The sequence below is a fragment of the Micropterus dolomieu genome, linkage group LG23 (genome assembly GCF_021292245.1).
Source record: "Micropterus dolomieu isolate WLL.071019.BEF.003 ecotype Adirondacks linkage group LG23, ASM2129224v1, whole genome shotgun sequence".
Lineage (NCBI taxonomy): Eukaryota > Metazoa > Chordata > Actinopteri > Centrarchiformes > Centrarchidae > Micropterus > Micropterus dolomieu.
The window spans coordinates 6,057,244-6,071,928 of record NC_060172.1 but is presented as its reverse complement, the minus strand read 5'-3'; the positions used below and the strand labels follow the sequence as shown (position 1 = coordinate 6,071,928).

At 39.8% G+C, this 14,685-nt stretch overlaps 2 protein-coding genes and 2 non-coding genes across 4 annotated transcripts in view; 3 read left to right on the top strand and 1 right to left on the bottom strand.

Annotated features, from left to right (window-relative positions):
• ncf1 (neutrophil cytosolic factor 1) overlaps positions 1–4,581 on the bottom strand; it is a 19,919-nt gene extending 15,338 nt beyond the window's left edge. The window contains exon 1 of the mRNA XM_046039435.1: positions 4,288–4,581. The gene's annotated coding sequence lies outside the window, so the exon portion shown is untranslated. The remainder of the gene's footprint in view (positions 1–4,287) is intronic.
• trnav-cac lies at positions 3,480–3,552 on the top strand. Its single transcript has one exon. It is a non-coding gene; the product is annotated as a tRNA-Val (tRNA).
• Positions 3,949–4,021, top strand: trnav-aac. The gene has a single exon. It is a non-coding gene; the product is annotated as a tRNA-Val (tRNA).
• On the top strand, positions 4,146–12,504 carry LOC123962923. Its single transcript, XM_046039426.1, has 2 exons — positions 4,146–4,339; positions 7,382–12,504. Exon 2 carries the CDS (start codon positions 7,579–7,581, stop codon positions 10,270–10,272), a length of 2,694 nt encoding a protein of 897 aa, XP_045895382.1. The 5' UTR covers positions 4,146–4,339; positions 7,382–7,578; the 3' UTR covers positions 10,273–12,504.
• Positions 12,505–14,685: the final 2,181 nt, after the last annotated feature.

Here is a 14,685-nt window from a genome sequence, read left to right as displayed (position 1 = left end):
GTTGAGTTTGCATGTCGCCGTCATTTTGAAGCATAGAAATGAAGCATATAGAAGAGCAGACTCTTTATATCAAGGGCCCATAAACTGACACAAATTAGACCGTGGACGCGCATTTGATAGGAGTTTGGCTTTTAGATGTTTTATTAAAGAAAGGGTATGAAAACAATGACCAAAGTAGTTTTAGGAAAAAATATCAAATTATAATAATATGAGAAAGATCATTTGAGAGTGAAGTCATGGCATTAAACAATATAAAATCATCAGGTCAGCCTACCTACAGACGACAAGAAAAACTAAGTTCACCACTGTGTGTTATACAGTAAGAGCTCCAAACCCACAGTTCAACCACCAATTTATGAGACCTTATCTCAGTTAAAATCTCCACAAGAGTCCATCTCTCATCACAAACCTCAAAAAATAGAAAAGAGGGTTACCTCACAGCAGAGAGGGAAAGGGGGGAGGGGGACGGACTAATGCCATATTGCAATAGAGCCGTCTTCTTCTTAAACCGTGAAAAACATTATAAAAATTTGCTTGTTTGGCTCTAGCTGATAATCAACCTTTTTCCCCCATATTTGAGTCATTCAAATTTTTGTGCTTGACAAACTACTTTCTTTACATTTATTGTTACGATTGTTTTTTGTATTTTTAGGTTTATAAACGCTGCTTCTCGGTTAGTAACGTAATAAATAAGTCAAACTTCATGTTCTGTCTCAACTCACGGACTGAGAAGACGTCGCACTGATGCAGTACCAGTATGTGGGTTTCCTCTGCAAAGTCGATCCGGTTCTTGAGATATTGTTCAACGAGACGCCGCGTTCGATGACTCAACAGCTTCTGTCAGCTTTGGGGTTCGATGACTACGTCTGGCATTTCTGATACTCGACCCTGCATCCACCATGGGGTCAGGTATCAGAAAGGCTGAGCCCCGCTCCTGGAGCTGGTTGAAATCGGTTTGGAGTTCAATGTGGAAATGGAAAGGAAGGAAAAGTTAGATGCTGTGATGCTGGAGATTTATAACTTTGCTGAAGTGAGCTTTGATCTCAACGTGGACATTTGAATATGGGCGAGGGGTTGAGAGTGGCAGGGTTGTGACTGTCTAACTCTGCCACAGCTGCTGTGTCTCCAAAACCTTCTCGAAGCTGGTTAGTTTTTCAGTTTGGCCAGATGCTTTACATATCTGGAGATGTGTTTGCATGTGTCAGGATGACGTAGGGTCGGCGCTCTCCCTCTGGACCATGGCAGCACAGTCTGCATTTACCTGCTTCAAGAGATCTTTAGCGCCGTGGTGTTTATTCAGAAGCTCGACAACGGCAGAGGAATCATACTGTGATAAATATACGTGAAAAATACAACATAGATTAATAATGAATGATTGGAGAATTGTACATGTGGCACGTGTGAAGAGTACAACAAATAACAACAGTTTAATTTGTTAAATTAATATATTTTTACATTTTGCGTACACTAGCTACAAAATTATTGTAAATGCACAATATATTCAAACCAAAGTGTCCAAGCTAGATTTTAACTGTGAGGGATGTTAGGTCAAAGGCAGAGACGCTGGGAAAAAGGGCTGCTGGGAAAGACCTTAAAGACAGCGGTTTAGACCTGCTCTTTATGAAAAGTGCAGTGAGAATACTTTTGTTATGAATTGGAGCTATATGTCTGTGAAGATTCTCATAGTCAGGTCATAGTTATCCAATGAAGGTTAAAGTCCAGTTGCCCTTGACTTTAACCTTCATTGGATAATTGGTGCTATATAAATAAAACAGAATTGAAATTTGGACTGAGAAACCGCTTCAGAGCGCTGCTTCAACTGGGTCGTCCTGGACAGGACCACTGGTCTCCTGAAATATAGCATCAAATATAAAGAGTTGGTCAGTAATTGGCAGTAAGTGATTAATCTGGATTCCCTGAGACAGCAGAGATGCAGGACTGCTGCTGTGTCCACGTGGCTGCAGCAGCTGAGATGTTGCACTTTGTCTTGTTCTTGTCTCCATTTAAAACAACAGGCTCCACATACTGCAGTCCAAATCTCTCACCTGTGTCCCTGTTTGAAACCCGCAGGCTCGAACACAGCTGGCAGCTCCACACAAGGCTGCTTCAGGTCCACGAGCCTCAGGGCCTGGAAAAGTTCACTGGACACCCGGTTGCCTGTCGCCCACTGGGCTTGGTGAAAGTGAAAGCCCTCCTGCTGAGAGGGGCCCCTCACAGGGATCCAGATATGTACAGCGGCTCCTTTGCCCTTTGTGTACTGGACACCCGGTTGCCTGTCGCCCACTGGGCTTGGTGAAAGTGAAAGCCCTCCTGCTGAGAGGGGCCCCTCACAGGGATCCAGATATGTACAGCGGCTCCTTTGCCCTTTGTGTAGTTGCGCTCCAAGGTTCCTCCACACCTTGAACATGGAGGCCTTGAAGAGGATCCAGGTGGAAGTGATGTAGGACGTCTTCAGATCTCTGGGCTGTGGCACCTTTGTCCTACAGTGCCCTCTTATGTGCTGCTTGGTGGGATTAGCAGAGGAGGTGGGATGAAAACAATCGCAGAACAGTAAAATAAAATAGTTAAATGATTTGGCTATGAACAGATCAGACCCTTCAGCCTTGTAAAAGTCAGACTTTAGAAACTCCTCCCAGGTCATCTCCTTAACCATGCCCTGGAGGGGCAGTAGATTTATTTCCCTGGCACCCCGGGGAAGCTGGTGTGAACATGAGGGCTGTCAGGTCCCTGCTTTAGTGGCTGGTGACAGGACCTGCACAGGCGACCTGCTAGCTGCACTGCTGACTTCCTCTTTACATATTACATGCAGTTACAAACTCAATTTCACTCTATAACCTGTTCTAACAAAATAAATCTACCTACAAGTACGAAATCTGATATCAAGTGGCGTTCTATGATACTTTTTCTAGTTTGAGGTCTGAAATTTGCAGTTGCCTGGAACGCAGCATTATTTTAAACAAACAGTTTGAAAAGTAAAAGCCTTATTTATTTTAATTTTGTTGGTACCTTATAATGTGACTATTTTTTTTTTTTAAATGTACATTGTTTTCTTTTGTATGAAGCCTACTGTTGGAGGTATAATTTATTTCTGAAGACTTACAGAATAAAGTGTGGAAACTTTATATTACTTTTGTATGGTGCCACTCTGTTGTGTTGTGATTGGTTGGTCTTTTTATCTTTTAAATTAAACACTTAAACACAGGAAGAAACTGAAATGTTAGTAATTAAGGTAGATATAAATAGTGAAGACAGGAAATATAAAAGTAATGCTGCACTCAAAAATAGTGTGGGCACGCCGCAGATCTAACAACACGTCATCTGTCTTTATTATCTCGTGTCCACAAAATAACGCAATGCATATTATATATTAAATAAATCATAATTAAATTAATTATAAATTTATAATGACTAAATGAAAAATCATATAATACCAGATACCAGATATCTATACGGTTACGTTACATATGATGGATATGTCAGTTTCCGTAGTGTAGTGGTTATCACGTTCGCCTCACACGCGAAAGGTCCCCGGTTCGAAACCGGGCGGAAACATTGTTTTAAATTTTTGTAACTTTAATTCTACTTGCCGGGCGACGCTCCGTCAGACTTGTGATTTCCAAGGTTCATTTATTTAATTAGAAATACAAACACTTGTTCCCATTTGTTCACAAGGGTCAGTGAACACCAACACCGCCCAGAAATGATCACTTTCTGTCAACATGGTGGCACGTTTAGGTCAACATACTGTTTTTAAGACTGTTAAAATTGTGGAATTGTACGACGAGTGTTTATGAAAAGTATGTTTTTGAAGGTGACGCTTACAAACAGTCCATCAATAACACATTCACGCCATATAGACGCTTTTCATGTGGGAATACTGTGAGACTGAACTTTGTTCACGCGCATGTTCACTTTTCTGTACGTTATTAAACTTTGCACAGTTACGAAGTTTCCGTAGTGTAGTGGTTATCACGTTCGCCTAACACGCGAAAGGTCCCCGGTTCGAGACCGGGCGGAAACACTTTTTCTATTTATTTGTGTTACGATGTCACGTTTCATCACGTATAACATGAGCGAACCGAACTTTACAGATCATTTACTTGTACTTTTTTGGGTGGTAACCGCCGTGCCCGTTATTGGTAGTCTGTAAAAGCGGAATTTCCGATGCGTCCCCGAACGCGGCATCAAGTGGGAGTTCACACGTGTGTTGCTGATGTTTGGCTGCATGTAGCGGCGCTGCAGCACTTCATCACGAACTGTGCTTTCCAAAACTTCATGACTACTTACTTCACCAACCTCTTAAACAACTGGGGTGGCCGGTTTCTGTCCCGGTCTTTTGGTAAGTGCTCGTATTTGGCCTCTCTGTGCTAAATGCTTCTGTCCGTTAGCTTTCCTTTGAGAGGCTAGCGTTAGCATCAACGCCGATTTTGGTGTTTTTGGAGCTTCGTTAACAGCCCAGGATGTTCGCTGTAAGCAGACAACACTATCACGAACTGTTGGGCTGTTTCACGCACTATCCCGCGAGTATCATAAATTAATTATGGGCGTATTTAGGAGTTTAAAAGAGAAAGTTGTGTTTGCGTGTCGCCGCCATTTTGGTGTAGAACGGGAGCATATAGAAGAGCACTTCAGGTGCCTTTGGTAAAAACGATATCTGGACTTTGAGAAGCTCTTTTTAAAACTTTGTTTACAATTTCTTAAAGTTTCAACAGTGTAACACAATGCCAGGATGAGATAGAAGAACATGTATACGTAACAAACGTAAAAGTATAAATAAATTGATAACTACATTAAATAATTCATGTGAGTATCAGTAAACAAAGGAGCAGAGAAGATTTGCAATTTGCTTGACCTTGATTGAGATCAGTGATATATTATTACATTATTATTAGATTGATTGGCGCATCGCAATTCTGAGATCATAATCTTGTTAATTCAGAATAAACAGAACATTTTTCTCTCTCAAGTAAATCTGTTACGCTTCTGTAATAATTTGGTGGAGTGAAAAACATTATCTCACCCTGAAATGTAGTTTCAGGACTTATAAAGTAGCATGAAATGAAAATTCTCAAGTAAAGTAACTTCCTCAAAGTTGTACATTACTTGAGTTTTCTTCTCCACAGTGATTAATCTTGCCTCCTTTTACTACTTTGCCATCAATTGACTTATCTTTAAAGCTATTTCATCAGTGTTTTTGGCCCCACTGAATTAAAGCAGGACATGTCACAGAACACATGTGCTTCATCCTGACTGGCCTGTCTCATTTTCATCACTGAGACCAGATACACAATATTTTCCGTCAACTTTCAGACGAGTTTAGGCCTTCTTCTAAGTAATGCTCATTAATCCCTTACCTGAGATCCCACAAGCTTTCACTGCTCAGTCGATAGATACCATTGGCTGTACTTGACTGACATCTAGTGGAGGACCGTCTTGTTCTAACATTTACACTTATACTGACAGAGTTGTGTTATGTTTGGGTTTTAGATTTCTATCAGTTTTTTTTTGTTTTTTAAACACATGACTGTACAAAAGAGTATCAAACCTCCAGTATGTTTTTAGTAGTGACCACAGTGTGCCTGTAGCAGTAGTGCACTGTGAGTACTAAATGTTAGTATCAAATGCCTGAGCAGATTTGTAGTCTTGTTTACTTATTGTTTAATCAAATATTCCCTGATTTCAAACATAAATACTATAACGATTTAAGATTTATAAGTTTGCATGTAAAATTTGTTTTATTTTTTACAGAATGTTTATGTTGCTCAAAATAAGGTAACACAGAAAATATTGTTAAAGAAGGTATTGACACCAAAACTCAGGTGCCATATTGACGGTAACGGCTAAAAGTTTTAATTATACCCACCTCGAAGGGTTTATGGTAATAATAATAATAAATAATAATAATAGTAATATAGGATAATAGTCTCTGTAGCAAACACACTAATTTTCATTATAACTTATTGTTCATATTATTTTTATGAATTCTTTAGTCTAAAAAATACCAGAACATCTTGAAAAAAACAGCAGTCGCAAAGCCAAATATATCAAAGCCACACTGCAAAAACTGAGCTCTCAAAACCAAGGGAAAAAAAGCAATAAAAGGGGGGAAATATTACTTTATAATAAACAAAATTATCTGTCAACAGAACAAGAATATTTCACTTGCTACTTATGGACAAAAAAAACTTGAAACAAGTGAAATTATCTAACATAAAAGCCGCCTGGTAAGAAGAAATATCTTGTCAGACAAAAGACAAAAAACAAGCATATTTTGCATTCAATTAAGATAATTAATCTTACTTAGATTTTAGTTTTTGCAGTGCAGGGTTGCACCAAAATGAAAATTCTTGGCCGAAACCGAATGGGGGGAAAAAAATTTGCCGAATACCAAACAAGTACATTTTTTTTTTTACCACTGCATAAATTTGATAGTCAAAATGTGCTTTTTCCTCAGTGTTTCCCACAGGATGTGGAGAGACTATGGTGGGCGGGTCCGTTGTAATATCTTTTATATTTTCTGTGAATATAATCCAATTAATCTTAATTCCATTCTGTATAGACGCCTTATTTTGAAAACCGGACATTGTCACGTGTTTCCTCCTCGTGCTAAATTCTTCAAGTCCGACCCAGTTTGATAAATAATGTTGTATGTGGTTCTCGTACGGCGTAACATGAAGACTTCAAAGCCTGCCTTGAGGTCAGACTCTCATACTGCAACAAACTGTCTCTAACCTGCCTGTCAGCTCGCTCTGGGCTGTTTCAGTGGATTAACCGTAAAGGCTTGAATACGTGTGCACTCCAAATTTAGGTGCGGCGATCTTAATCGCCTTCTCGCAGACGAGTGACAGAAACACTCAAAGTGGTTAGATTCTAAGAAGTCAGCCACAGATGGAGCGGATGTGATGGGAGACAATTCAGCAGAACAGCGTCTGTAAGCGGCGACACTTTAAAATGCTGCCATGCTGCCGACATGTCAACAGAAATGTTTGGTAAAATTTCCTCGGCCTTCTGACTTATTAGGCAAACACAAATTGCTTTTTTTGCTATTTTCAGCCGACTAATTTGGTGGCTGAACATTCGGTGCATCCCTAAATCAAAGCTACAGTTGTATTGACAGCAAGAAATCCTCACATTTGAGAAGCTGGAACTGACGAATTAATGACAGTTTTCCTAAATAACTTTTTGTTCACTGTTCCGTTTGTAAGGTTTGATAGCATCCAATGCAAACATGGTGTGAGGTAATTTTACTCTATTTCAGTGACATTTCTATTTAATATTATGATATTTTTTTGTACAATAATTGTTGCGTGAAAATTTGACAAGGTGAATCCCTGCTGCTCTGTTAACTAACTCAAACTCCATGTCCTGTCTTTACTCACAGGCCGAGAAGATGTCACAGTAAGGCCAAAACTACTTTCTTCAGCTACTCTAAAAGACTGTATCTTGGTTTCCTCTGCAAAGAAGTCGACTGGGAGTCTTTTTAGATCCAGTTCCTGAGATATTGTTCAGGACACAAAGAGAGGGTGTGTTCTGAGGACTCTCAAATGCTTCTGTCAAGTCTGGGGTTTGAAGGGCAACATGGATGGTATTGATGACTACATCTGGCAGCGCCGCATCCACCATGGGGTTAGGTATCAGAAATGTGAAGTTCCATTTCCAAAGTCGGTTGAAATCGGTTTGGAGTTCAACGCGGCATTGGAAAGGAAGGACAAGTTAGATCTGTGCTTGCTGACCAATGCTGTGATGCTGGAGCTTTGTGACTTTGCCAAAACGGTGACAAAGTCTGAGACCTATTTCTTGTTTGAAATGCTAGAGTTCAACTTTGACCTTGGCGTGGACGTGGATAACGACATGCAGTGCTATGACTATGCAAGGCGCGTTCACAACAAAATAAAGCTGCTGAAGGAACAAATAAAGTTGAAACCTCGTAGATGGAAAGAAACCTTTCCGCTACCAGACCGACAAACTTTAATGGGGTCCACTGGGTCAGAGCTACGGTACTACCCTAAAAGGAATAAAATCGTGGATAGTTCAGTCCTCACTGATGGCAGCAAGTTTTCAGAAAATCAGAAGAGCAAGAGTAATGGAGCTGCGAGCGGTGAATTCATCAGGAAGAAACAAGGAGGAGTCCGATTAAATCCAACAGGTGATGTTTACCCTTTCTGTAAAGAACTTGGTGTGACACTGCTTGTTCGACCAGATGACGCACCCAAAGAGAAACTAGACCCAAATCTGGTGACCAACGGTGTGATGATGGAACTGCTTGACTTTTCCAGAGTGCTTTGTGGAACACACACTCAGATAGTTAACGCCTTGGTCAAGCAAAACTTCGGTCATGAGTTGGATAAAATGCAGTTCAGAATGCAAGTAAACAAGCTGATGGAGCGAAAATATGCCTGCATAACAGCCGAGGACAAGGACGCTTTCCGAAAGGAGGCTTTTACAGTCCAGACCAAGAAACGGGGAAAGAATTATAAAAAAAGAAAACACCCTGACGCAGATTACCAAGAACTGGAAAGACTAACGATGGCCAGTAAGAGGAAGGAAACGCTGAGGCAAAGGGAGAGTGATGCGAAAGTAATTTGGCAGGACAGTGACCTCTCGTACATGTGTCCGGTTGATTTTGAGACAGAAATGCAGTCAGCTACGGAGGCAAAACCAGAAAAGGTTGATTTTGAAACTTGTTTGTCAGAAACCGCTGCAGAAACAAAGCCAGCAGTGACTGTGGCTGTAAAGCAGGAAGAGGAGGAAGTTTTTGTCTCCCCAATGCAGTCTCCGACTAATGGCCACGACTCTCATTTGTCTGACCTTCGTCCAAAAAGTGCGGCTCTAAAAGCATACTGGGATCTGTTTTCTGAAGATGAATGTGGGGACATACGTGTAAAAACATGGAAACAAAAGCTGTGGATGAGACGTACCACTCGCTCAAAACAAATCCTGAAGTCTAGCAGAGTGAACGACATGTTTGCCAGCTGCAGAGCCATAGGTTTAGACTTTAATGTCGGTTCTGGCGACAAACAGAACGTTGATCTACAACGACTCACCAACTGCGTGTTGTGGGAGATTTATAAATTTGCAACTACGATGACAAAGAGCTTACACAGGTTCTTATTTAACATTCTGCACAACAACTTTAACCTTGTCCAAGATGAACTGAATCAGCGCAATTTTATATTTTACATCCAAACAAAAGAGAGGATTCTTCAGAACCACCCCGCTAGACAGAAAATGGAGTTTCTCAGCAGCCCCTTTCGGTTCCCTAAAGCATACAACATGGTTGATGTGACTAGCGCTTTTCAAACTGGACAGGAAGCTGAGACAGAGCAGCAGACGAACTGGGATTCAGCAGATTTAGCCACAAGCCAGCAGGCAGATATGGAGCCATACCCGTTCTGTAAAAACTTAGGTCTCAACCTTTGGTCGAGAGAAGAACGTCCGGCAAGCAAGAAGCTTGATTTGACGCTCCTGACCACGGGCGCCGTGCTGGAAATATTCAGCTTCGTCAGGGAGCTATGCGGTGCGGTCCGCGAGACGGTTAATGACGTCCTTGAGCACAATTTTGATCTTGAGCTGCAAAGTGGTGAGACCAAGGCCGCACAGATGATCCAGAGATGGTACGTGACGCAGAAAAGCTTCATGAAAAGGCACAACACAACACCAAGGATAAATAGGTGGTTAAATATGGTTGTCCCACTTAATGGTCACTCAAAGCCCAGTCCGCAACCACAAACTGGCAACGGCCTGGAGGATCTGGATACGGAAGACTTAAAGCGAGGCAGAGAAGTGGAGGCCGTCTATGTAAATGTGCAACGGGTGGAAAGGGTCAACAGCTATCACATCTGCAAAGAAATAGGCTTGGATCTTGATGTCCTGTCTAAATCAGAAGCCAAAACAAAACTGGACTTGAAAGTGCTCACTAGGGGAGTCCTCCTTGAGGTGCACCAGTATCTTGGGAAATACTGCCACAGATACGTCCCCGCTCTGTACGAGATTCTGGAGTACAACTTTGATCTGAGCTCTCAGAGCCATCGCAAGGTGGAGTTTGCCTGGTCCATTGCATCTCAGGTGATAGCCATGGCTGGGAAAAGTGGCAGGAAGGCAGATTATCTGAACAAAGTTTTTGAGTTGCCCTTTGAGATCTCTGAGTCCTCACAGACTGTCTGCAAAGAGGAGCCGGAGGACCGCTTCGCTGAGCTGGACCTCAACGATAACTCGGACATCTTGTTTGTCCGAGAACTGAAGCCTGTTGACATAGAGGTTGAGATTGATTAGAAGTAGAAAGTCAATGTACGGATTAGGGCTGCAACGACGGATCATAGTCATCATGATTTTAGCAAATAATTAATGAATCATTTGGTGTGTAAAATGTCAGAAATTAGGGGGGAAATCACACATTTCCACACTCCCAACTTCCTAAAACCCAAGCTGATGTCTTCAAATCACCTGTTTTGTCCAATCAGCAGTAGAGCTGCAACGATAAGTCGGTCGAAAGAATATTAATCGACAACAATTTTGATAATGGATTAATCGTTTCAGTCATTTTTAAAGCAAAAATGTGAAGAATTAGCTGGTTTCATCTTGTTAAATTGAGGAATTGCTGCTATTGTTTGTCATTTATGAAAGTAAATTAAGAGTCTTTGGGGTTTTGGACTGTTGGTTGGACCAAAGAAGCAATTTGAAGAATGACTTTGAGCTCTGGGAAATTTTTATGAGCATTTTTCACAATTTCCTTGACATTTTATGTAGATAATGAAAATAATCGTTAGTTGCAGCCCTATCCAGCAGTCTAAAACCTAAAGATACTCGATTTACTATCTATCAAGCAGCAAATATTGACATTTGAGTGTGTATCTTTGCTTGATAATGACTTTAACCATTAGGCCAGAATAAGGTCAGAATAATTCCTGTTCAGTTGTGTTTAGTTTACACCTATTTAAAACGTTTTGTAACCTTCATAAGATGAAGATTTAAAGAGACATTTTTCTTAAATTCTTTACATTAATGGTGAATATTATGGTCATTGTCCACTGGATCTGGCTCTTAAGTTTTATTTGAGTTTGCAAATAACATAACTATTCATCACAGCTTACATCTGTGATAAACATCAGATCTGGAATAAACACATTTGGTCACTCTGCTGAGTTTCAGGCTGTTAAATCACTTTCTCTCTGTGATCACACGCTGAATTCACAATACAGTTGCTCTCATTTACATATCTTCTGTTTCTGGAGCCAGTTAAAAAAAAAAGAAAGAAGTAATTTAATTTCTTTTTCCTTTAAATACTATACCTTTTTACCAGGCAAGCATTCGGTTTTATGATCAGGAGTCAAAGCGTGACCAAATAGGCTGTGGTATGTGAGTTGCTGTATTTACATTTAAAATGAGTTATTTCTCAATTAACAAATCAACCAAATGTCAGAAGGTAGTGAAAAATACCTGTGATCATTTCCTACATGGTGACATAAATTGCGTTATTCGAACAACTCTCCAAAATGCAAAGATATTCAGTTTACAGTGACGTAAAACAGAAAACCATCAAATCCATTTGAGAAGCTGGAACCAGCAAATGTCTGGATTTTTTGTTTGACAAATGACTTTAGCTATTATCAAAAGAATTTTAAGGTTAATTTGTCCGTCTAACTAGCTGTAACAGTTGGCAGCAAAAGTTCTCAACATATAACTGCCACACAGCCCCAGAGGCTAGCGTCCATCAATTAGCAAAATTGGGGGAAGTTCTGCCAGAAAGCCTTACTACTTGGTTGGGTTTAGGCGCCAAAACGACCTTGTTAGGGGAAAAAAAGGCAGAAAGCCCTGAAGACAAACATCTACCACAGCTGAAATCAGGTGTTTTATAAATTTCCCTGTGTTAATATGAGTGTACACTGTTCAGGGAACACAGACGGACAGTATGTGGCAGTGCTGTAATTAAACCAAGTAAATGTGCAGCCGCAAAGCAGCTGTTACTTTTGAATAAGTGCTTGTAAAAAATTATTAATGAGGCCAAACAGGTTGATTTATTTATTGTTTTAATAAAATGTGTCCCACTTTAAAACCACAACACAACTAGATCTAGTGGACATAAGACGTTAGTCACAAGATCCATCCATCCATCTTCATCCGCTTATCCGGGGTCAGGTTGTTGGGTAGTCACAAGATCATTAGCTTTTAAAAACACTTTGGACGGCAGACATAACATCAGTTGGTTAAATTATGTTATTAAAAGTTTCTAAATTGATTCAGCCAAACACATGAAGTGCCTAAAATGACACGTCTCACTTTAAGTTTCCCACGTTGTTTTGATGATATTAGTGTTTTGAGAAGAGGTGAAAGTTCCTGTCATACATAGAATGACGGACATTTTGTGGCTAATAAATTTGTATTTTAAATGCAATCTTAACATGGGGATGAAAACACTTTCCCAGGTGGGATGTATAATTTTTTTGTCTTTTATTCTGTAGGTTGGATTTTTGTCTCTACTACAAATTAAAGTGTCTTTAATCGTCATTTTATGTGTTTCAGATTTTTTTTGTATTTTAGTGTGACGTCATAACGTTGCATCTAATGCAATAGAGTACAACTGCAGTACTTTTTACTGCACCGTATTTATGCAACATCTATACTTAATAGCTATTTTGCAGATTAATTTGCTTATAAAACATTGTATTAGGAATATTTCAACACAAATGAACTTGTTTGAGGAATAAAAATTGACTTTTTCATAATTCTATTCAACACGTGAATGGAGAGTTCTGGCAAATATTTTTTTACACATCCATCCCTGATTAGAGTCAAAGACATGAGTGATGGTAGAGAGGTAGTCCAGATAGTCCATTACAAGTACAGGGTGTCCGCGGGGTCTTAAAAGGTAATAAATCAATTTTGCAAAAATTAAGGCCATTAAAAAGTATTAAAAAGTCTTAATAACCATTTAACAAGGTATTCAATTTTGTCCTGTTTGTCCAAAAGTTTGTTTGCTAAAAGTGTAGGTGAACGTATTTATTTATAATGCATAGCCAAAAATACTAGACAGGCAGTGAGTAGCGACTGTGTGATTCCGTTCTGCAACGTTAGGCGCAGGGATCTACCGAGCGCCTATTTCACTCTTAAACGCTCCAAAAAATAGATGTGTGAACCGGAAAATTATTTATGAAAACAACCGACCGTAATCTCCCGAAACATAGTAGGAGTGGCGATCAGTAGTAACGGGATCAACCCGGTTGGCCGGTCGCTCTGTGGCCACTTTGAGCAGCCCCAAGGAGCGTGTGGGTTTGGCTAACGTTAGCCGGCTTTTTAGCTAAAGCTCTGCTTTTTATTGAAACAAATTCAACTTTTCATAAAGCCGATTCTCTCGTCAGTGTCACTTTTTGTGCACAGATCAATCACAGCCTGGATGGAGCGGGATTAAAAAAAAAAAAAAAGCTTGATGTGCTGCAACAAACTTTATAAATGTTGAACTCATTTTTCTGCATAAACAGTTATGATTACTGACAAGTTAGTAGCCTGATCAAAATCAAGGTTGGAGACTATCATGTAGCCTGGAGCTTTTTTCTTGCACAAAGTTAACGAATTAAAAAACAACCCCAAACTGAAGCAGCTGTAATTTGAATTAATATTATAGTCTGTTGGTGGTAAGTTATATGAAATTATATTGAATATAGTAACATAATGAATATATTAATATAAAACTTTTAGTTTACTATGAAATTAACAATATACTTTCAATTTAATGTTGTACTAATCCAGTCATTTAGACTAGTCTCTCCTCCAGGCTGTGCCTGTGCTACTCCGCCTACATTACTTAAGTTATTCATCACTCAGTTTATTCTCTTTATCTTTGTTCCCTCCTGGCCTGTTTGAATTTTGTTGTGTTGATCAAGTGGTTGATGAAAGTTATCACACATATCATTGCAGGCAAGCTCACATTGTCTAGTTTAAACCAACTAAAACACAAAATTACACTGTTTCACATTATTTGCTATAATATTGTGTACATAAACGGCATAGTTTATGTAAGAGTTGCTTGTCACAGGGAATCTGTCCTTCACATAGAAAACAGTTGGCCCGTACAGGCTGCTGAAAGTTGGTGAATGCCTCAATTTGTAGGTGGCGTTACAACCTGATGACATATAGGCAATAAATATGTTAGAAATATACTTAAATGCCTTTTAAAACCTCAAAAATGTCCCTTTTTAAAGGTGTGTGGCTGATTTAATCTGTTACAGCGCAAAGTGGTGCGGCAGTCTTAAAATATGTTAAAGTCTTGAAAAGGTCTTTAAAAGGTTTTGAATTTTACTGCAGGATTCCCGTATCAGGGATGTGATTAATCCGGAATTCCGGATTTTCCGACCTGAAAATGTGATGCACGTGAATCATGCAGATCTGTAGTAAAAAAATTTTAAAAGAAGGGGGGAGTACTGGCCTAGTGAAATGGAAAGGTCTAGGTTCTGTAAAGTATCAAGGATGTTCGTTTACGCTCAGCTGCCAATTCCACACCTGTGCAGTGTGTACCACAGGCGCTGTTGCGCATCAGTGGTCCGTAACGTGTTGGGCAGTAATAGGCCTACTGCAAAATTACTTTAGCTAGTAAAGAGTAGTGTAACGCATTACTATTTCCAAAACAGTTGTATTATTACAGTTACTAATCCAAGTAACGGTGCGCTACTGAACGCACCACCGTATTTTGGA

Excerpts from the sequence above, each read along its gene's own strand:
- LOC123962923 (XM_046039426.1), top strand. The coding sequence starts at position 7,579 with ATGGATGGTATTGATGACTACATCTGGCAGCGCCGCATCCACCATGGG.